The sequence below is a fragment of the Lissotriton vulgaris genome, chromosome 3_2, assembly GCF_964263255.1.
Source record: "Lissotriton vulgaris chromosome 3_2, aLisVul1.2, whole genome shotgun sequence".
NCBI classification, from domain to species: domain Eukaryota; kingdom Metazoa; phylum Chordata; class Amphibia; order Caudata; family Salamandridae; genus Lissotriton; species Lissotriton vulgaris.
Genome location: NC_141690.1, coordinates 119,751,891 through 119,776,862, shown reverse-complemented (window position 1 = coordinate 119,776,862; position 24,972 = coordinate 119,751,891). Strand labels below are relative to the sequence as shown.

At 44.3% G+C, this 24,972-nt stretch overlaps 1 protein-coding gene across 1 annotated transcript in view; it reads right to left on the bottom strand.

The window, feature by feature from the left end:
* Positions 1–24,972, bottom strand: part of BOD1L1 (biorientation of chromosomes in cell division 1 like 1) — a 449,046-nt gene that overhangs the window by 15,688 nt on the left and 408,386 nt on the right. The window contains exon 18 of the mRNA XM_086964081.1: positions 7,362–7,496. Within this exon, the coding sequence (XP_086820207.1) occupies positions 7,362–7,496 (135 nt within the window). The remainder of the gene's footprint in view (positions 1–7,361; positions 7,497–24,972) is intronic.

Below are 24,972 nucleotides of genomic sequence, written 5' to 3'. Positions count from 1 at the left end.
AAAAAGGCAAAATCTGCAAAGGATGCGCGGATCTTGCCGATAGAAAATAAAAATGAAGTGCGAGATCCCGCATTCGGATGATAATTAGCCCCCGGGGGAGGCCAAATCCCAGGGACATGCTTACAAAAAGAAAGTGTGGGGGGCCCAATCCCCCCCCATACTGCCACCCACGGGGCATACTATAAATATTTGTGGGGGCACACCCCCCCCTCCCGCAGCCCTGGGGACCGCCACCAACGGGGCTTATTAGCTTAATGTTGGGGGGCCTCAAAGGCCCCCCCGAGCAACGGGGACCGCCACCCACCAGGGCTCCACTCCATTGACATTGCGGGGGGCACATAGCCCCCTCGCAGCCCGGGGACCGCCACCCCCGGGGCTTTTTAAAAAATAATGAAATACCCTGTGTGGGGGGACCGCCACCTGCCTAAGGCACTAAAGATCAAATTGGGGGGTCTGTGACAGATCCCCCAGCACCAGGGACCACCACCCGCGGCTTTGAAACAGGTGGGAGTGGGGCCGCGTGGCCCCACTCCTGGAGCCCTCGAGGGCCCTGGGGACCGCCACCCCCCCAGGGCCGGCTCCTGCAGTGTCCCAGGGTGCCCACCCCCGGGACACTGCTGTTTGAAATGACAGGGTGGGAGCCTCGCGGGTCCCGCCCTTGCAAACTGCTTTGCTATTTGGAAGAGAGAGCAGGGAAACCTGGTCTCTCTTCCAAATAGCAAAGCAAACTGCTTTTCCACATTGGGAGCAGCATGTTAGCTGCTCCCCATGTGGAAAAGCAATGCCGGTTCCTGCAAGACGTGGGGAGCAGGCTGGGACCGTGGAGGTATTGGGGACCCCCCCACAGTCCCCAAAGGAGTAGGCCAGCCCTGGGAGATGGGGTCCCCGGGGCTATTATTTGCCCGGGAGCGGGGCCACGCGCCCCCCTCCCCCAAATGAAAAAAATAATAATTAATAAAAAAAGGCCGGCCCCAGGGGATGGGGTCCCCGGGTCTATCAATGGCCTAAGAAAGGGGGCAAGGAAACCCCCTCCTATATGGAAAATGAAGAAAAAAAAGCCCATGCCACGGGGATGGGGTCCCCGGGGCCCATTATGGCCTTGGGAGGGGGGCCAAGCGGCCCCCTTCCTGAATTATTTGTAAAAAATGTAAATAAAAAAAAGATATTGCGCCGGAGGCCACGCCCCCTCATTGCACAAAGAATGAGGGGGCAAAGAATTCCCCTTGAATACTGGGGGTCCCTGGGGGCCAACTAAGCCACCAGGAACTTCCAGTATGCGCCAGGGGGCTGCATTGCAGAGAGGTGTTCTGAGGCCACGCCCCTTTTTACACCTCTCTGCAACGCAGCTCTGTGGCACTTACTGGAGGTAGCTAGTGGGCTAGTTGCACCCCAGGGACCCTCAGTATTTAAGTGGAGTAAATCCTCCAACTTGAAACGCGCCACGGGCGGGTTTGCACAGTGGTGAAGGGAGGGGGCGGGGCCTGAGTTCACATGTGTGCACACACCCTGTGGCACATTTTAAGTTGGGGATTAACTCCCCTTGAATACTAAGCGTCCCTGGGAGCCAAGTAACCCACCAGGTACCGCCAGTAAGTGCCAGGGAGTTGTGTTGTAGAGTGTTGTAAAAAGGGGCGTGGCCTCTGAACACCTCTCTGCAACGCAGCCCCCTGGCGCATACTGGCGTGTTTTAAGTTGGGGAATTAATTCTCTTTCAATACTGAGGGTCCCTGAGGGCCAAATAGCCCAACAGGTATCTCCAGTATGCGCCAGGGAGCTGCGTTGCAGACAGGTGTTCAGAGGCCACGCCTCTTTTTACACCTCTATGCAACGCAGCTCTGTGGCACTTACTGGAGGTACCTAGTGGGCGAGTTTGACCCTAGGGACCCTTAGGATTGAGGGTGACTTAATCTCTCAACTTAGAACGGTGACAGGGTGCGTGGTGAAGGGAGGGGACGGGCCTGCCGTGATGTGTGCAAATACGCCATGTAGCGCGTTTTAAGTAGGGGAAAAAATTCCACTTCAAACCTGCGGGACCATGGGTGGCCAAGTAGCCCACCAGTTGCTTCCAGGAAGCGCCACTGTGCTGCGTTGCAAAGAGGTGGTGCAGGCCGGGCCTCTTTTTACATCTCTCTGCTACGCAGCTCTGTGGCGCTTACTGCTTACGGGATGTACTACGAATTCCGATTTACTCGCCTGCTATCAGAAGAGACCTCAGTGCTGCATCTTTAAGCCCAGTACTGATCTTGAAAAGTAATTCTAACCATAATTACCAGTAACTTGAATTACCTTCCATAGGCTAACATTGACTGGTTTCACTTGGAAATTCTTCTAAGTGTGGGGTTTTGGGACTTTTAAATATTCACCTAAAATCATCCAAACAACGAATTCCAATTTACTCACCTATTATCTATGACACCTATGACATCTCAAATAACATCACTGATGACATCATCCACATGACAAACTGATACACCTCATGACCCTGCCAATTACAGACCTATCAGTCTGATAGATGTAATCCAGAAAGTGGTTGGCAGGGTCATTATCTCAAGGGTTGGCGATTGGATGAAGGAGGCTAGCATCCTCTCCCACTTCCAAGCAGGATTCCGAAGAAAGGTAGGCACGATGGACCAGGTCTTTCGCTTTTTTGTTATCTATTGGAAGACAGTTACCATCAAAAAAGGCAGTTTATATATGGCCTTCATAGATCTTAAAACAGCTTTTGACCTGGTCCCTCGGGTTAAATTGTGGGAGATCCTAGGAGGGATGGGATTCCCCGGCAGACTCTTGAGTTTAATTGTAAAGCTCCACGAGGGGAATTATGCGAGGATCAGATGGGGTACCCAGGGCCAGTTAACGGATAGGGTCCCTGTGAGGAGGGGAGTACGCCAGGGCTGTGTCATGGCCCGACTCTTTTCTCCCTGTTTGTGAATGGAGTGGTGGACCATCTGAAAGGGGAAGAGTCGGATGCCCCATCCCTGGCGGGGGAAAGAATCCCCACCCTACTCTTCGCCGACGACACCTTATTGATCTCCAAATCCCCAGTGGGTCTGCAAAAACTCTTGAATCGATTTAGCTCCTTTTGCACTAACAGAGGCTTAATCATCAACACCTCGAAAACTAAATTGATGGCATTCTCACCTTCCAAAAGATTTAAAAATAACTTTTCGCTTAATGGGGCCCCCCTGGAGATGGTCGACTCATTCGACTATCTAGGAGTTCGGATAAATAGTCGAATGACTTGGAAGGACCATCTGGCCAAAATGTTACTCGGTCACAAAAGAGTATCTGGGGTGACTCTGAGGGAGCTTTGTGAGTCAACTAGCAAACCTGTCGCCATGGCGATTTATGAGGGCCAGATACTACCGGCGGCATTATATGGCTCTGAGCTCTGGGGGTTCGAAAATGTTTCAGAACTTTCCATAGCAGAAAACAAGTTCTTGAGGGAGGTGGTGGCTCTTCCCGCCTCTACTCCGCTGATCCCCCTGCGACTAGACTTGGGTAGACGAGCCCTTAAGGACCTAGTGAGGCTACGCCCATTGCTCTTCTGGGCCCGCTTAAGAAGGACTGAGGAGCTTGCTAAATATGCTGAAGGGTTGGATGACCTTCTACTGCTCGACACTGGCAATAAAATTGGATGGTTGAACAATGTGAGAGACCTGGTTTTCAAACTTGGACTAAGAGATGCACGGGAGCCCAAGCTAGTGATCAAGAAGCTATACTGGGTTTGGGTACAGGGCGAGGCATTATGTGGATCGGTTGGGGGTTCACTTACTGATTTTTGGAATTTAAATGGGTGAGAAAATTGGAACCTTTCCTTGACCTGTTAACCAAACCCCTAGACAGAGCGCTATATTTAAAACTAAGGTACGGGACCCTCCCGGTGCATGATTTTACCATGAGGTGGTCCAAATCTGGTGCCCTCTTGCGCTCGTGCCCCGGCTGTGCAGCACCTAAGGAGACTGTGGCCCACCTATTTTTTGCCTGTCCCGCCTACAAAGTGGCCCGGAAAATCTGGCTGAAACCTGTATGTAGGGAATTGGGGTTGAGGTGTCATAGTCTGGCCTTACGTGTACTCTCTACCGATTCATCGTCCTCTGTCATGATATGCGGGGTGGCAACATTTTTGAGTAGTGCTTGGCTGACGCGCTCACGGTTACTGAAGTTGTATTCTAGGTTACCTATCGATTGATGTATGTAACTGATGATACCCTCACCTAATCTAGTGACTGTTGAGTATGCTTCATCTTAGGTTTATATTAACTATGCTGCTATATTTTATCATTGTTTTTAGCGGGGGAATTGTATATTTATTGTGCATATGTACTCTTTTATGGTGAACAAATTTTACCGAATAAAGATTATTACTGTATTACTGTATTACTGATACACCTCATCATACACTAGCATAACCTTTCAACACTCATACAAAATATGGAGTACCATATTTGAAACCATTGACACACCAATACAAGTTTCTAAAAACCCACTCAGTGGTTCCTACATCTACACACACATCTAAACACTTACCTATAGATTCACTCATACATGCTAACAAAGATTACTAGAACACTATTAAATATACTTATACACCTACATCGACATTACACACCAGCACACATCCTATTCAATTATGCAGTCATCCTACTCACTTATGCAAACAACTGATCATACTTACATTTACTAAGCTACACACTTATACAAACACCACTTTATTTATTCATATAGATAGTAACTCATACTTAGTGTATCATAAAATCAATATTACAAGTAAACAGTTTTCAATAGAATCACTCATACAATCACGGAGTCTTAAGTATACTTATTTATAAACAACTGTCACATACACTGCCTTTTATATTTCTACTTTGTTGGACATGTATCATTGAGAAATATATTTACTCATCACCATACCCATAAAGAGATTCACTCACCCAAACAAGTGTTTCCACATGCAGTCTTAACCTCATATACCAACTAAATCAACTATTTACACATCTTTGGACAGTCACACACCTCCCACCCAACCACAAACACATTCACTGTCCCATACAGATACTCACTTAACTAATTAATAGTAATATAGACTTTCACATAGCTAGTAACCAACTTATGTAGTAGTTTACACAACAAGAGATACAGTTAAACAGATATTCAGACAGTTTAATCACTATCCCATATATTTAGTGTGACACTTAAGTCACTTAGACAGTCAATCACACTGCTACTAAAGGCTCCATCCAGACACTTATACATCCACTCATTCTTCAATGCAGATTGCTGTATATATATATATATATAATACATATTTAAATATCGAACAAAACCACATTCACTGGATGATGTCATCAGTGATGTCATTTGAGATGTCATCAGTGATGTCACTGACCATGTCATGAATGATGTAATATGTGACATCATCAGCAGTGGATTGCGGGCGCGCGAGTTATCGTTAGTACAACTACCTATAACGGAGGAATTTCAATGGTTTTGTACGAGTGAAATGTCCACCTAACTACAACACCCTTAAAACCTATGGGTTTTTTCAGTGAATATATATATATATATATAAATATATATATATATATATATATATATATATATATATATATATATATCTCCATACTAATATAATAAAGAGAGCGCCCAAACCTTTGAGGCGGGTAATCTCAGGAACCACAGCACCAATCAATCCAATACAGCGTTGGAAAGGGCAGTTGCAGCAGAAGGACATAGGCTATGCAGACGCCCACCATATACATTTAAAAGGTATAAGAACTGTGCCAGCAAAGTAGTCCCTTGTGGGCTTGTCTGCGTTGTGCTGCGGGCGTGTGCTGGGGGCATGACAAACGCTGGGGGCGTGTGGTACGTTCCGCCCTTCATGCCATGTCTCATATTGTGTGCTAATCCCACCCTGCTCCCTTTAAATTCCCCTGCACCCCATAATCATAACCTACCCTTACTCCTTAAAATACCCCAACACCCTTAAACACTAACCCATCTTAACCCTATAAATATACCCTGTACCCCAAAAACCCTAACCTAACCCTACGTTTGAATCTCGGCATCAGCTCAACATCCTGTGATTCAAAGCAAATCGCTTTTTCTCCCCGTGCCTACCACAAATTAATGTGTTCTTCTGTAATGTAAATTGTGCTCATGCCATGTTGGCGAGTTTGCGCTATATAATATTGCAAGGAAAAATAAAGTAGGGAAACTCGAGTTCATCAGCAGTGCACTCGGAGCGTTTCACAGGCAAGAAATGCTTTCTAAACGAAATCCTACAAAACAATATACTACTGGCCGGCAGCAATTCATACCCGGACAACGTCGGGACGGGATGGATGTATGTATGTACATATATTATATATGTACTTATATACGAGGCTGCCGTTAGGACACTCATAACTGGAACAGCATATCACTCGATATGCAAACTGAGCCTGTGTTCTGCAACCCAGCCTACTAAGGCAACAATGGTATGGAAAATAATATAAACTTGCATTTGAACTTACTTTAAGTGAAACTTTTCTCGCATTTGAACTACATGTCCCAGCAGACACTTAACCATGAATAAAACGATTATTGGGGGCAGAGATGTTAATAAAGGAAACAGGAAATGAAAATGCGAGCCTCAAATGGAGTTTGTTTTCAGCCCGAGATGAAGAGGTCATGGAACCTTGAAACGCGTTGGCAATTGAATAAGAATTGGAAAGCAGGCTGCATCCTTGAAAGCCAGCTGGCTGGGTGATGTCGTGTGCGCTTCCAAAGCTCAGGGCACTTTGAAATATATATATATATATATATATATATATATATATTCCATAAGAGTCCAAATTAGACGCGCACTCAGAGGTAAAGTGATACAGTGTCGCTTTATTTGCTGTTACGCGTTTCGGAAGCCAAAACTCCCTTGCTCACAGGGAGCAAGGGAGTTTTGGCTTCCGAAACGCGTAACAGCAAATAAAGCGACACTGTATCACTTTACCTCTGAGTGCGCGTCTAATTTGGACTCTTATGGAAAATAATTGACTGGCGGGGCTCTGCCAGCCGTGAACGCGCCACCGGACTATGGGAGGCTCCACCGTGAAAGAGCCGTGAGAAGTAAACAACATATATATATATATATATATATATATATATATATATATATATATATATATATATATATATATATCCATTATCAACCAATGTTGACTTCCCTGTTACCGTTGACTTCCCTGTTACCGGAGCAATCAGAGCTGTCCCCTCCTTTAGGTTTATCCCATTTCTGCATCACAGCCATGATATTTATCACCAACTCAATCAAGGGCCTCCCTTATGCCCTAAAGATTTAGTACAAGCTAAAGATTTGTACTCACCCTAACTGGGTAGATTTTGTAGACTTGCTATCGGCTGTTAACTTTTCTTTTGCTGTCCGTCGGTCTCTTGAAGAGATGGGATCAGGAATGTCAAGTTTGGATGCTGCACGTGTAGTTGGCTTATGAGGTTGTTTTCTGAAGTAAACAAAATTGCATGGCATATCAAGGAAAGGGAAAGTCAAATACAGTAATGCATAATTTGCTATTTAGTAATGAAAAGCATGCAACTGACATAAAAAGGCATCAACCCCAGTACTGTATTACAAACAGAATAAGGGACAAGCTAGTGACAGTACTTAACATCTACAAATAGCCAGGGCACACCAAATTATGTAAAAAACACACCTCTTTCCCAAATTCTGAAAACATCTTCTAGAATCTTCGCCACAGGCATTTAAAGTAACCTAATTTGAAGAAGAGGAAACGTACTTTGGCTTCAAATACACTACAACTGTCACACTTTGCATATGTGATAAAATGCAACCATTGGCAAAACATTTTAGAATAAAAGTCTATTCAATGCTTTAGGGTGAAATCTATTTGTATGTGCGCTACTCTGTGTTACTTGGATAATTTTGTTCAAAATCATGGATTATTATAAAGGTGGTAGATGATCTTCAGCTTATCACTGGCAGCTGTGGCACAAATGTACAGGTTTTCATCAGAGAAATGTGTGAAAAATATGAACATATATATATATAAGCCCCCTTCTCTAAATAAAAAAGCAAAGGTAAAAGTGATGTTATAGTTATGTGTTGGAATCACACATGAGCTAATGAAAAAATCATTGAAACATACCAGTTACAGTCAACTAACTATAACCTGCTACCCTATCATGCCACACTGTGTATGGACGACCACTGCTGTGCACAGTGTTCAGCCATGTGCTGCTGGAAATTGGCCACAGGGCTTGGCCTTTGGCCAATCCATGCGCGCCCCTCCATGTGTGACCAACACCCATGGCCTGGCTCTATGCCTAAACCCTGCCATATATGACCTTTGCCCATGCATGCCCAACCTGCTTTCTATTCTCCATTTTTTCGAAAAAATGTTCAGATACTTTGGTACTCCAGCAGTACCTTAGTATGAATGGAGGGAAGACTTGAGCACTGTGGGAGTACTGCCGTACCTCATGGGAGGGCCTCTCTGGATCTTGTGAGTACAGTGGTATCCACAACCAAATTAAAAAAAAAAAAATTGTGCAAAGGAGCCCTTTCCTACTAAACCCCTTTATAGCACCTTTTTGATAAGATAAGAAAAGAAAGTTTTCAGGACAGAAGAATCGAGTCCATGGGTCCTGTAATGACAGGCACACCAGTTTCTAAATTTGTTGCCACCAGCTAATCAGATCCCGAAGTACCATAGTACCTTCCTGTGTGCTATATTGGACTATCACGGGAAAACAGGTGCCTGGCCAATGGAATTTGACAATTCTTTACTACTTTTTTGGTACCACAGGACTTCTGCAGTACCTAAAGGTCCGGATATCACTAATTTTTCCAGGACATTAATCCTTTCATGATCACCCCTAGCATCTTTTTAAAATGTTAAGTTCTCAAAAATTGATTAAGAGATTGACAACAAATAATGAAAAATCACGCAATTTCTGAGTAGACTACTGCAATTCTGCCAAGTTTATCTGGTGTAATTCGATTCAGCTCTTTTTTTCATTATATTGGAAAGCTACATTTCCTATGGGGATTAAAATGGACAATGAAGTAACCACCCCCTTTTTATGTTTCGGCCTGATCCAGCGCATGTGCAGGTCTGGCAGAGACATTTAGTAGGCTGCTTGGGAAAGTGCTACTTTCCCGGCGACCAGCTTACTATCGCGTGCACAAGCAGGCGCGCGACGTGCACATCACCTTTTTCGCCACGCGCACAATTTGCGCTTAAAAAAAAAAATGTGTTCCGGCCCGGCTGGGTGGCCAATGCTTCTTCATTTTTGTTTCTCCTTTCAAATGCCGGGGTCTAATCTTCTGCCTGTTCACGTGCTGGGTAAGAGTTATTAAACAATGTTTACTCAGTTCGGTTCTCCGGGGCCGAAGCATGGACCTGCCGCCTGTAGTGTTCTCTTTTGTTTCCACTGGGGTTTTGAACTCTGTGTCCTCTATTTAAATTGTGCTTTTGATTCCAACATCGGGGGCACATTATATGCTTGACTCAGGTGTTAATTTCTATGTGTGAGCTCGCATGTCCATGAGACTTCCAACGAGACTACTGGAAATGCTCAAACTGTTGGGTGAAATCACCACAGCAACAGGTGATACATATGTGTGTATGGACATGTACTTTAAGCTTTCAACAACGATAATTGGCCTTGTGCTTCCCACCCTGCTTATTTACAATGCTGGCTCCCAGGTGTGTAAATTCTTCATATGTCAATCAAAGGTGAGCAAATGTTATTATTTATTTTTCACCTTTACTCACATGCCTAACAGACACTAAAAATCAAAGTGCCAGGGTTTGCTTGCAGCTGCATATCGCTGTGATAATTGCACAATGCTATTATTTGCTAATTCTGGGCTATGTATTGAGCGGGTGGTAAATTGCAATCACAACACTCGCGCTAGCATCATCACAATAACTTAAACACTATCTAATGGCTAATTCACCGCTGTGCGCCTCCAGGTGGATATTTAGTATTAATCTGTTGGCGCCAACACAACAGTGCACTTTGAGCATTCCCTTGCGAGAGCCGCGTGGTGATTATAATTGCCAGCTTCCTTTCTCTCGAGTTTTAATCTACGCGTTGGTTTCTGTGTGTGAGCTCACATGTACATTAGATGTCCTTCAGTGACCATTAAAAATGCTCAAAATGTTGGTCAAATCACTGCAGCAACATACAATAATTATGTGTGTATGCATGTGTGCACTTTCAGCTTCCAGAAACAATAATCAGCCTTGTGCTTTCCACACTGTTTATTTACAATGCTGCCACCCAGTTGTGTAAAATCCTCAAATGCCTCAGAATGGCAAGCAAAGGTTATTATTTATTTTTTGCCTGTCTTCACTCACCCGGTTAACAGACACTAAAACCAAAGCGTAAGGGTTTGCCTGTAGATCCTCGGCGCACACGACTAGGTGTTGACGCCCCCGGAGATAGGGCTGCAGCCGCCATCTTGAGCGGAGGAAAGGGTTGCGGTCCAGCTGTTGGACGCCTCCCGCCCTCCCAGGACATAAAAACAGCCAGAAAGCGCAGCGCGCTGATTCATTTCATGTTTCTTCCCTGAGGCGGAAGCCGGGGGATTAGCCTGCTATCACATTGATTTTTAAAATTGTTATCCTAATTTGCGTTGTGAATTTGTTGTCTTTTAATTTAATAGCTGCACTCTCGTGACCTGCCTCATTTCCTGCTCGAACCCGATCCTCGGCGCACACGACTAGGTGTTGACGCCCCGGAGACAGGGTTGCAGCCGCTATCTTGAGCGGAGGAAAAAGTTGCGGTCCAGCTGTTGGGACGCCTCCCGCCCTCCCAGGACATAAAAACAGCCGGAAAGCGCAGCGCGCTTTTTCAATTCATGTTTCTCTCCTGAGGCGGAAGCCAGGGGATTAGCTTGCTATCATATTGATTTTTAAAATTGTTATTATCCTAATTTGCGTCGTGAATTTGTTGTCTTTTAATTTAATAGCTGCACTCTCGTGACCTGCCTCCGGTCACGCTCGAACCCCGATCCTCGGCGCACACGACTAGGTGTTGACGCCCCCGGAGATAGGGTTGCAGCCGCCATCTTGAGCGTAGGAAAGGGTTGCGGTCAAGCTGTTGGACGCCTCCCACCCTCCTCACGACCGGATATAAGGACAATGCTACCCTGTCCACGCAGCGGGCGCGCCGGTGGCGCGCCAAAGGCAAGCCCGTCTGCGCCCGTCCGTGCCGGGACCGGGCCTAGGGCTACGACCCCTGGAGGAACCCAGGTCCGTATCCCCTACTCTAAGATGGAGTTATTGCAACAACGAGCCCCCTCAGTTGGTAATTGTTTACTGCACGACCCAGATTCCATTCCCTCACTGACTGTTATCAGCTGTCCTCATTGTAAATCCACCCTCCCTTTTGTCACAAACAACGTTATGTCTAGTAAAAAGAGCGCCAAAAAAAAAATCAATATTTCGATGGCACTCATTAATGCTCGATCATCAGTAAGACATCGATAGGAAATGGCAGACCTCATCAAGGATAGGAATTTAGACATACTGTTTGTCACAGAGACCTGGATGGATAGTGCTTCAGATCCTGATTTAGTGGTTGCAGTTCCTACAGGATACAAGGTCTATCAACAGGACAGACAGAGAAAGAAAGGTGGTGGTCTGGCAATAATTGCCCAAAATATTTTTAGAGTGACAATGGCTCCCATCCGGTCATCAACTTGTGAAGCAATTCTTTTTACCATCTTGCTGACCCCCTCGCATAATTTCAAAGGAGTGCTTCTATACAGACCACCTGGAACACGCACAGACTTTCTCGCTGACCTGAACTTAATCCTTGAATCTTTAGCAACTGAGGAGTCCTACACAGTTTTAGGTGATTTCAACTTTCACCTAGACAAACATGACAATAATGAAACACTCGCTTTAATGTCAGACATGGAAACACTAGGACTTTCCCAATTCGTTTCCTCCCCAACACATGAGGCTGGTCATACCCTGGACGGCATTTTTTCTAATTTTAATGGGATCTCGGTACAAGACGTCCTCCCGCTTCCTTGGTATGACCATTATCTCATTCTTTGCCCCATCTCTATTAATGATGCCCCAACAGACAGACCACCCGACCCTCGTGGCACTCCTTTTAAAGCGTGGAAGGACCTCGACAATGCAGATTTCAGAGCACTACTGGACAGCACATGCCCGGTGATTTCATCAGACCCAAATATAGCCATGAATCAATACTCAGACTGGCTAGGCAATGCTATAAGGACCGTGGTACCTTACAAAATTATATCTAGCAATAGGACAGCCCCCTCTGCGCCTTGGTTCTCTGAAGAACTCAGGAAACAAAAACAAATCTGTAGGAATGCCGAGAGACTCTGGCGAAAAAGCTACGATCAAGAATGTAAATCCCGCTACAAGGCAAACACATGCTTACTATAAAAAAATGATCATTACTGCAAAAAGACAGTTCTTTAGCGATCAAATAGAAAAGGCCAAGAAATCCAGCAAAAAACTCTATGAAGTAGTGAAGGAATTAGTAGGGAAAACCCCTGACTTGCGCCCCCCCCCTCTCAATCTTTTTGTGACGCATTGGCCATCTTTTTCCACACAAAGGTTAACAACATTTCTCTGACCTTTTCTTCCAAGGACAGAGCCACTCCACATCTTGCTCGTACGACACCCACTGTTTGTTCCTTAACTCACTTTAAAGAAATGACAGAGCAACACATTTTGGACATCATCAACACCATAAAAACAGGATCTGCTTTAGATCCATGTCCACAATTTTTTTTTACACCGGTTATGGATCTATTAACTCGGGTAGTCACGCAAATATGCAATGCCATTTTTAAATCAGAGATCTTTCCCAATACCTTGAAAAACACTCTTCTAAAGCCTCTTTTAAAGAAACAACATCTGGCTAAAGATGATTTAAAAAACTATCGACCTATAGCCAGCCTTCCATTTTTGGCTAAGGTGGTAGAGAAAGCCATGAACTACCAGCTGTCGGAGTATATCAAAGAACATTGCCTACAGGATAATACCCAGTTTGGGTTCTGCAACTTTCACGGCTCTAATCAAAGCCGCCGATGACATTAGAATCATCAGAGATCAGGGAGGAACGGCAATGCTAGTTTTGCTAGACCTATCTGCCGCTTTCGACACGGTCGATCATTCCATTCTGATTGTCCATGTCTGAAAGATTGAAATCCAACAGGGAGCAAAGAATCTACTGGCTTCTTTTTTATCCGGAAGGACTCAGGCAGTTACTTTAGGCCCTTTTAAATCAAGTGAGCTTTCTCTACCTTGTGGGGTGCCTCAAGGCTCATCCCTAAGTCCGACACTTTTAAACATCTATGTGTCGGACCTAGCTAAAGTCATCAAGCAATATGGGATGGGCCTTACCTCCTACGCAGATGACACCCAGCTAGTTCTCGCCATTATTAACGACGGAGAAAAGGTGGCAGAAAGCTTTCAGGAGGGCATGCTGGCGATCGGGGATTGGATGTCCTCCAGCTCCCTTAAAGTGAATTCCCAAAAGACTGAGGTAGTCATCTTTGGAAAACTCTCTCCTTGCTGGTCTCCTGCCTGGTGGCCTACAGCCTTTGGAACTTTGCCCAACCCCGTTCCAAGGGTTAGGAATTTAGGAGTGGTATTTGATGAAAATCTAAACTTTTCTGCTCATGCTAATCAATTAGCGGCAACAGCTCTCCATAAGCTAAAACTCATTAAAAAAATCACCCCATTTCTACCCAACAGCGAAGGTAAAACCCTGGTAAGTACACTTGTACTATCCTCGCTGGATTACTGCAATGGCCTGTTCGCCAACGCACAAACCCGGGTTATTAACAAAATGCAATCAGTACAGAACGCTGCGGCAAGACTGTTATCCAGAACCCCTAAATTTAAACCTATTGCCCAAACCATTCGGAATCTTCACTGGTTATCAATCAAAAGCCGAATAAAATTCAAGACACTGTGCCTTGTATTTAAAGCACTACATAATTTAGGTCCGCAGTTTCTCAGGAACCCGATAACTCCATACTGTCCTTTAAGACAACTGAGATTAATACTTTGCATCAACTAACAGTTCCCCTTACCAAAACAGTTTCCTGGGGAGACAGACGGTTTACAGTTACCGCATCCAGACTCTGGAACTCTCTACCTCTGTCAATTAGGATGAGTCACACTCTTTTTTCTTTTCGGAAAAGTCTAAAGACCTGGCTCTTTAACCAGTAATCACTCCGGGACCCAATATCAGGAGAGTCATGAATCGAGTTTTTTTAGTGCCAAGACGCCCTCGGGCATTCGTTCGCGCTCTACAAATTTCATAAATAAATAAATAAATAGCTGCGTATTGCTGTGAATAATCGCACAATGTTAATATTTGCGAATTCTTGGCTGTGCATTGTGCACCTCATGAACAGCAATCACAGCGCTCACACCCAATCTACCACAGTAAATCAGACACCATCTAATTGCTAATTCGTTCGTTCGATAACTTTATTTCGGTCACAGCGGACCATAAAAGTACAAGATAAAATACATACATAGCAACAATAAAAAATAAATAACAGGAACCAGACAGATTCAAGCTCATTCATAAAAATACACATATTTGGAGAATTAAAACTGTGGGTTCGTCCATCAGCATAAAACCAGATTAAACATTGGGTTGGTTATCGAGAAAGTTCATTACAATATAAAACAGAAATAATTCCTACTGTCCAATGGCTTCATTAATGATTTCCTACGTCTATGCCACATTCCATTTAGAAAACGCAAAACAGCAAATATAATGGGGGTATGTGTGTCATATTTTAGAACTTTAAAAGCTTAGGCACACTGGCAGAAGCCTAGATTCCTGCAAATTGGTATCACCCAACGTTTGTGTACAGCCTGGTAGGCAGGGCAAAAAAAAACAAAAGAACATGAATATCATTTTCTAAATTATATTTGCAAGCTGGGCACTCGGTGTTCTTGTTGCTGTCCCATTTGCATGTAAACACCCTAAGCGGAAGACTACCCATCCGAAATTGCACATAGAGTTTCCTTGCTGATGATGGATAAATCAGATCTAGAAATTCTTCCTTTTTGTAATCTTCTTTAATTTGAGGAAACTCAATAGTCAATCTTCCCACAGTAGGACTCTCATGGAGGGACGATAGATTATGGAACCTAAAATGGCGAACGAACTCAGCCCTAGTTAACGCTAGGCATGCTACATCCGGTGTTTCCCAGAGCTCAGGTAGACCAACCCTAATACTAGTTGCCTTAATATGGGTTAACCACTGGATTTTCTTGTTTTTCAGTGCATCCCAAATCTCCCAAAATTCGTTTTTATAACAAACAAGTTCAGGCACTGACCATAATCTTCTCCAATACGTTAAGGGGCGTAATGCCCTTACCTCCTCAATGGGGAGTAGCCCTAAATCCATACGGAGGGGTACTCACTGGCAAACCCAGTAAATTCCTCATGAATTGGTGTTCAACTTTTATGAGGTTGGTGGATTTTTGGTGTCCCCATAGCTCTGCCCCGTACAAGGAGGCCGATCTGGCTTGCAGTTTATAAATTTCAATGACGGGAGCAGCAGCTTAAACTCGGATGCTCTGTGCAATTTCTGGATCCCCCCCACCACTTTGGTTAGCTTTAGTGCAGCCTTTGCTGACTGAATATCCCATGCCAGGTGTTCTCCCAGAGTAATGCCCAATTACTCAAGGGTCTTAACTCGCTCCAATAGGATTCCGCCCAGAAAGGGGATTCGGACGGGTCTGCCTGGGAGGATTAAAAATGATAAACTTAGTTTTATCTAGATTTATCTCCAGGCCCCTCAATGCACAGAAGTCAGCTAAACCATCCAAGGTTTGTTGGATGCCCGTTGATGTCTTGGACAACAACAAAGTGTCGTCCGCGAACATCAGACAGGGCAACCGGCCTGAAACTAACCTCGGGGCATCAGTGTCCTTTACTCCAAGAAGGTGGTCAATAAGTCCATTGATGTACAAACAGAACAAGGTGGGGGCCAGGACGCACCCCTGTCGCACCCCCTGGTTCACCGGGAAGCGGGCTGACCGTTCTCCATACTTCCCACACCGAACCTGCGCATAGGTATCAGTATAGAGCCTTATCAGCACGTCCAAGAGGTAGGGTGGTAGACCAAGTTCAAGCAGTACACGCCACAATTTATCCCTAGGGACCAAATCGAACGCGGACCTCAGGTCAACGAAGATGAGGTAGAGGCTGCCACTCTCACCGTTTTCCAATACAAGACCTGAAGTCTAAATATCTGGTCCACAGTTCCTAAAACCAGCCTGGAAAGGGGTCAAGATCTCATTTTCCTCCATCCAGCTCTGGACTCTATCTAGAATAACCCGTCCCATCAGTCTATCAGGCTAATAGGCCTGTAGTTAGACGGTTTAAGAGGACAGCCTTTTTTGTAAATAGGCACTATTTCTGTGCCCCGCCAGGTGTCCGGCGGGTCCATGCCCATTAGTATGGCATTGAAAAGAGCACATAAGTATGGAGCCCATATTTTCGGTTCGGACCGAAATAAGTCCCCCGGGAGCTTATTTAGGCCCGGCGCCTTATTAGGTACTAATTTAACAATGGTGGCTTCCACCTCAGAGGAGGTGATCTCCCAAACCTCCTCCAATCGATGCTCATGGGGGAGGCCTGAGAGTGGGCTTAGGAAACCAACATCACCCGAATATGCATACAGAGCTCCAAAATGAGCTTCCCTGGATGCTGCAGCTATATTCGGTTCAATTGCCCTTCTACCCCACCTACCCCCAGAGCTAACAATTGCCCAGAAGGATTTCAAATCTTTGGACTTAAGTGCAATTCTAACATCATCCCATTTATCGAGTTCCCACTCTTTCTTTTCCTTTTTGATGATCCGCTTGTACTTGAGCCGGCATTGCTTAATCCTAATCTTATCCTTTGCTTTTACTGCAAATATCAGATCTTTTTTTGCTTCCCGACAATTAGCATTATACCAGGTATGGGCAGAGACCGATTTTACCATTTTTTTCCCTTCTGGGTAAAACACATCAAACAGTTCCGAAGTCACTGTGTATTTTCAAAGGCTTGTCCTCTAGTCCCAAATGCAAGGCAGTTACATCCACCTCACCCATATCTCTTCGATACGGCACTACCCTTTGGTATATATTTGCAAGTTTTTCCTGGGAACCTTGTATATGTGGCCATTTTACTCTCCGCCTGCTGTTAGTTAGCGAGAGAGGATGTTCTACTGGGTTGGGCTCAGGAGCAGGATTGGACAGATCCAAACTCCCTGGTCTAAGTGTCATAACAAGGGGATTATGGTCACTATCTTTCCTTTGATAGATCTGGAAATCCAAGACCATATCCCATAATCTGGATTCAACCAGGATGTAGTCCAGAATGGAATTTTGCCCTTCTCTGTTAAATGTATTTCGGCCAGGTCTATCCGATTTTGTCCTCCCATTGCAAGCCCTCAAAGAGGACGAAAGAGTAAACAAATTGATTTGGAGGACCAACGGCGTCCATGCTCTAAATACTGGAATTTGAGGTTCCGGGATATGTCCGTGCTGACCCTCGTCATCTGGGCCGTCTATGCTTGCATCAGTGAGGGGCTCAAACTGGCAGTTACAATCGCCCCCCACTATTAGAGTAACTGCTGGATCTAATGTTGAAATAAACTGTCTCAATTGATCAATTACTCCAGACCCCTGCCCACTCTGGATGGGCCGAGAGTAGACGTTTATTTGGGTAATTTGAATATTTTCTGGGAGCGTAAGAAGAACACATTGCTCATCGAGGGAGTTAGTAGGAATTTGGACTGCAGTAGCACCCAGGTGAGTGCCCACCCAGATGGTTAATACCCCGATGGTCTGCCCCTACCCTTCTTTGTAGCCAATATACTGAAAGTGGCAAAACTGCTCCTCTGGTTTTCCTCCAGCACCCACGTCTCCTGCATTAAACAAACATCACACTTCTCTACAAACTATCCCCAGTCAGGGAAAGATAGTTTATTTTTAATCCCAGCTACATTCCAGAGAGGATTTCAATGTTTTCATTTGACCCCCCCCCCCCCAGGTCGCAGCTATTATCCCCAGCAAGTGGGCCGCCAGTAGGCTCCCTCCTCCTGCTAGAGTTTGGTCCCATAGCCCAGACGTTACTATCGTGGTTTCTTCCCGCTACCATTGGAAATGCAACACAGCTTACATCCTCCTGAGTTACCAGTGTCAAAGCTCCAGGCTGTACACCAGCCTTGTTAATCCCACTTCCCTCTCTATCAACCTCCCTGACTGGCCCACCCCGCTGGGGACTAGATAAAATAATAGAGCAGGCATTTGCTTCTGTGCCTTCCCTGGCTGCAAGTGGACCCTGAGCATCAGTGAGGGGAGATTGAGACAGGCAGCTCTTTTGCTGTCAATCTATTTGATCCAGAATACTAGATCTATTACTCAGGGGAAGTATAGCATCACTTGGAGTAAAGGTTTTAGCTCTATTCTAACTAGCATGCCCAACCTGGACACTAAAGCCCCGGGTATCACGTTCCCCCCAAGACCGACCTCCTCTGAAAACCATAGGGGAAGCGGGATAGAAGTACGTTAAGGGGAGTGATTGGATTTGCGTTACTGAGCACACTGGAGCCCAGTTGCAAATGTGTTTGACTGCCCATCTATTCCTGAAATTGATTACAACACAGTCCCCCCCTAATATTTTTTTCCCTTGGCCCCACCCAATCTACTCGTCTTGCAAAGAGGATTTCACTCGATACATGTATAGGAAGTGGCCTGTTGTAATTCAGCCAGTGAAGACATTTATTTTTTAGATCACCATAGTCCTCCCTTTTTCCCGGATTCAAAGCTGGAACCCCTGCAAGCACTACCACATACGGTACAGACTCAGGAGGTAAATCTAAACGTTTTCGTTCTTTTACTGGAACATCACAGGTTGTACTACTGGTTTGTGAAGGTTGTAGTTTCCCAGTCCCTCTACCACCCCCATTCTCATTAATTCTACTTATTACTGGGATATTATTCACAGCACTGTTACTGGGTTGTTGTATGTGATCACTAGGCAGCACATTTGGGGGGGACAAATCAACTGCACTATTCACTTCAGACAGGGCAGAATGGTGGAGAATTGCATTCACTAGCATAGACGACCTACCTCTCAATGTTTCCAAAATCATCATTTGCTCGTGTAGCTCCCTCCTCCGCTGGAACAGAAGCAACCAATAATTCAAGGCGCGAAAGTCTACTTTCTATAACATTAAGTCTGTCATAAAAAGGAAGGCATGTCTTAGTGAAAATACTTTCCATTTTTACCAAAAAATCTTCTCCAAATTCCGTAAGACACACATCCCCAGGAGTAGATAGGAGCGTAGACACTTGTTCAATGGGCAGGCATAAAGCAGGGCTATTAGTAATTCTTGTCGCTTGACTTTTCCCCGCATTAGTGCATTTCTGTATTTTTACTTTCCAGTTTTTCAAAGGGGCTCCTCCAAGCTTCCTTTTAGGAATTGAATCTGAAGCAGTGATTTCAGCCTCTGTTTTAGAGCTGTTAGCAGATCGAGTTTGCGATCTCAAGGTAGACTGACCGGGAAGCTCATGATTTTTAGCAGAAACACATTGGGCAATAGGTACACCATACGATCTAGCTGAAGAATCAAACACTCCTCATTCTACATGTGCTTTATGGCAACCCTCGCCAATTTCGCCTAGAGAGGCAGTCTCTATAGTTCCTTGCTGGTTCGGGGACGGTGTCTGTGCCAACCTGCCCATAAACGACTGTTTATCAAAGGCAGGGTCCAGGGATAGCCTCTTTTCCGTTATTTCTATCTCATGTGCCAGCATAAAGGAGGCCCTAGTGAGAAATTGGTCAAGAGTACCCACTATCGACCCGCCAGGAATGAACTTTTTTCCCTTCCCTCCCTTAGTGGTGGCCATTTCAAAAGATGAATGAAGAAACAGTTACGCCTCCAATCAATTATGATGGGTTCTGCAAAAGAAGTTCAATCTGCAAGGCCCAACTAAGGTATAAGTACTGACCTTTGTATGTTCATTCGGTTGCAGGTGTAAGAGGGGGGCCCGTCCCGTCCTCGTCTGTCCTTGAACGGGCTCAAACGGGCCCGCCCTTGGCCCGGCGCACGTCCCGCGAAGCGTGGCCAAAAATATAGGCAGTGAGCGGGAGGAGCACAGGTGATGGTGGTTGCTCCCTCTCACCCTCGGCGTCCACGCAAACAGAGAGTGTCCCAGTAAAGCACAAAGAAGCCCTTAAGAGCTAATTGCCAATTGCTAATTCAAAGCTGGTACATTTCCGGTCTTAGGTCACATCTAAAGGAGTGCTCCAAGCACCCCTTCTTTCCAGTTTACAGTCCAGGTGACCAGTGTTATTGTTTTAACTGGACAAGTCGGTTTCTACTTGATCTGCCCCAGTGCTTACTTTGTTAAACAATAAGAGCTGGTGCCCTAAGCTCTGAGAAGCGGCAGCCGGGGCTGTTAAATGTCAGCTCACCAATACTAGGGCTGCATGGTTATAATTCCACCTCATGCCTCCTTAATCCACTAACAGGCCCTGCTTGTGTCTCTACCTCTCTCTCTACCTACCTCTCTCTCTCTCTCTCTCTCTCTCTCACTCTACCTCTCTGTCTACCTCTCTACCTCTCTCTCTCTACCTCTCAACATCTCTCTCTCTACCTTTCTATCTCTCTCTCTATCTCTACCTCTTTCTACCTCTCTCTCTCTAACTCTCGCTCTAAAGTTCTACCTTTCTCTCTCTACCTCTCTCTACATTTCTCTCTACCTCTCTATCACTACCTCTCTATCACTACCTCTCTATCACTACCTCTCTATCACTACCTCTCTCTACTGCCTTTGGGACCTTATGAGTGTTTAGCCATGCAACAGTTGATGTTGTTGCACCAAGGATATTCTGCTGCATAACTAAATACTTATAAGGTCACAAAGGCGAGACCTATTGGCTATACCAATGCTTGCTTCTGAAGCAGCCTAAAACTTTCCATGCAGTGAGTGATTTTTGGGGGGAACGTTTCATACACATGCATATTTTTAATGAAAATCCCAAAGGTTAAGGCTAAATTATAGTTAGGAAAAAAAAAGTTTGTCTACAAAACCAACTTACACTACACAGACCTTAGAAATTCTAAAGTTTTAGTTAGAACTTTAAGTTATAACTTGTGTCCGCCCAAAACTTAGTGTAACTTGTGCGCCTCTGTACACAGTCTTAAACGAGGTTAACTGACATGACTTGTTATGAATGCTATCATGTAATATGCTATTAGTGATGTAATATGAAAGGATATAAGCAGTGCAGGGGGAAGGTGCAAGTTATAGTTAGTGTATTGTGGCTAGTGAGTTGACAACACTGTTACTTGGAGGTGAGAGAGTTATACTGAGTTTTGGGTGGAACGCTAATTATAACATTATCATTTCTAAGGGTTGTGTACTTCAAATGGGTTAATTAATAACTTTCTGAACTACAAGTGAGCCTTTGTTTTTTTCATTGAATTTCATTGAATTGCACTGTTTTTCATTGTGTACAAAAATGGGTCAACCCATGGAGTGGAGTGTTGTTGTGAGAGGTGTAATCGAGTGGCATGGAGTGGAATATATTGTTGTGGAGTGGCAAAGAGTGCAGCAGAGTGTCGTAGAGTGGAGTGTTGCGGAGTAGAGTATCAGAGTGTACTGTCGTACAGTGGAGTGTAGTAGAGTGGTGTGTCATACAGTAGAGTGGAGGGGCATACAGTGGAGTAGAGTGTTCTAGTGTGTTGTGCAGTTTTGTAGAGTAGAGTGCGGGAGAGTGGTCTAGAGTGGAGGAGAGTGTTGTAGAGTGGAGAGTATAGTAGAGTAGAGTGTTGTGGAGTGCTGTCGAGCAGAGTGTCGCACAGTAGAGTGGAGGAGAGTATTGTACTGTGTATTGTCAGCGGAAAGTGTCCAACAGTAGAGTGTGGCACAGTATCATAGACTGGAGGGTCATACAGTTGCGTAAAGTGGAGGGGCATACAGTGGAGTAGCGTTATCTAGAGAGTAGTGTTGTAGAGTGGCATAGAGTGGAGTAGAGTGTTGTAGAGTTGAGTGGTATAGAGTGGAGTGCAGACTAAGAGTAAAGCAGTGTTGTAGTGTCATAGAGTGAAGCGATGTAAAGTGAGTGTCGTACAGTGGCATAGAGAGTTGTAAAGTGAGGTACAGCGTAGAGTGTTGTAAAGTGAGATACAGCGTACAGTGGAGTAAAGTCTGATAGAGTGAAGTGACAGAGTAAAGTGGTGCAGAGTAGCCTAGCACAGAGTGGAGTAAAGTTTCAGAAAGGAGTGGCATGTTGTATGGTGCTGTACAATGTCATGGAGAGAGAGAGAGGAACACAGTGTTGTGGAGTGGCGAAGAATGGTAGAGTGGAGTGTAATAGAGTGACAGATGAGTGGAGTAAAGTGGCGAGTGTGTCCGAGTACAGAGGAGTAAAGTGGGGTGCAGTGGTGTACAGGGAGTTGTGTAGAGCGTCATAGCGTCTCAGAGTAGAGCAAAGTGGCCTAAAGTGGAGTAGAGTGTCCCAGAGTGGGATAGTTTGTTGTAGAGTGGAGTGTCTGAGTAAACCAGAGTGTGGTAGAGTGGAGAGGCGTACAGTGGAGTAGAGTCTTGTAGTGGATTTACAAAGTGGATTGGTGAACACGGTCATGGCATACAGTGGCCTACAGTGTAGAAGCATGTCCTAGATTAGAGTGTAGTGTAGTGTCAGAGTAGCATATCATGGAGCATCTTACAGTGGAGGGTAGTGGAGTACCACAGAGCTGAACAGTGTAGAGCGGAACAGTGTAGAGTGGAACTGAGTGGAGTGGTGTAGAGTGGTGTGCAGTGGAGTGGCGCATTCTGGAGTGGCATGTCGTAGAAGGCAGTGGTGTGTTGTAGAGTGCAGTGTCATGGAGTGTTATGTTCATTTTCCATCGATTTATTTTAGACAAACGTAGCAGCCAAATGGCTGAATTCTTGGTTTCTATGCAAGACATACCTTATTCCTATGTTTATAACCTAATAGGAAAACATGAAGCACTTTACCAAATTCTGATTTGTGAAAAGAATATTTATTGTATATATTTTTTAAAAAGGTAACAGAGTATTGAGGTCCCATACATCTATACATTTTGAAACTCAATTTCTCAGGAACTACTTAAAGGATAAACACCAGATCACAAAAGCACGCTTTCTATGTGAAAATATAGTTTTCTGCTACACTTGGTGAAAATCCGTTCAGCGGTTTTGCCTGTAACCATGTCTAAATTTTCTGTGGGAAACTGCATGGGGAAAACGTGTTTTTCGGAGCCCCTTTTTTCTCAGTACCCTCTTGATGGATCCCCTGAGACTGAAAAAGCCAGTTATAGGTAACTGACATAAGTATAACTTGCACCACTTTGATGCACTGCTCATGACGTTATATTACATAATTGATTACTTTTGTTCTATTTTAAACAGTAGTGCTTTTTCAGTGAATTTTAAAGGTTAATGCAAGTTAAAATTCTTACTACTTCATGTATAACTCCACGTTAAACATTTGTTTAGTTAAAAAAAAGAGTATAAATAGGTATATATTCACTCAAAAATCTAAGGTTAAAGTAACGTAAAAATTCAGTGAAAATTTCAGTGACAATGTAACGTTTTAAACTAAATAAACAATGAAATTCACTATAGTTACCTCAAGAACTATAACTCATGCCCCGCCATGTACAGCCTTGTCATCAATGTGGACATTTCAGATGTTTAAGACGCTATCAGTGATGTCACTGTCCATGTCATGAGTGAAGTAAATTATCAGTGCATGTCAAGGGCGGAGTCGTAGTTCTAGTTAACCGAGATAACTATAACTGTGGCGTGGGGTTGACCATAGGGCCGGCCTGTGGTCAGACAATGTGGCCAGACACTGCCTACGTATGTGGCGTGGGTTTGGTGCAGGCCAGACCATGAACCCATTCCCCCTGCATGGACTCATGGGCACCAGAGGGGAGGGGGAATTGGTGGGGGGTTTGTTGGTTGAACACAGGGCCTGGGTGTCATTTAAATAAGGCAGACCTACTGACATTGTCCAAAGATCAGAACACCCAAAATATTAAATGTAGCACTACTGGATTTATGAAGGAATAAAGATATCAACATATATAAAGCGCATGTATGGTCTTTTTATTTCAGTAATTCACACAGTGCGATGTTTAATAAAAGTAGTCATATAATTGTATTTAAGTTTAATTTAAAAACTCCTGCATGTCTTCGAGTATTTTTCTTTACATTTTCAAATTGCTAAGTGCAGTCATAAAACCCACCTCAAAGGGGCACTGCACTCAAGCTGAAGATCACAGTGTTCCAGCTAAAAGTGCATTGAAAAATATGGTATGCTCTCCCTGGGTAATGGATTCAATGACCCAGAAGTCTTACTCCCTGCATCCTCCCGCCCCCACATAAAAAACAAGCATTGGAAATGCAATAGGGCTCGCATTAGGAAAGTTTGAGCTATTGGTTTTATGAATGAATTTTTTTTTATTTATGTGTTATTTTTTAAACTAGCTAAATTAATAGCTTTGTCATTTACAATGCCAATAGTTATAACTTTCGCAAAGCATTTGTAATGCAACATGTTTTGTATTTACGTGACTTAGATGTATTGATATTACAAATAACAATGGCTTTTATTTTTTTTAAATAATTAATACTTAAATAATTTATTTAATTTGTAATGGTAATAGCTTAAACTTTTGTAAATAACTTTTGTCAAGATTACGTTCAGTGTTTTTTATTGTGACGATAATCCAAGAACAGAAGTGAAATATTAACATCTTTTTGTGATTTGTAATAAAGCATGAAAGCTTGAAAATAGCTTGAAACATTGAAAGAACATATTTGAACCAGTGATGCTGTGGTTGGGCTGTATGTCGGTGGAGCGGTATGCTGGGTGCATCGGTGGAGCTGTGTG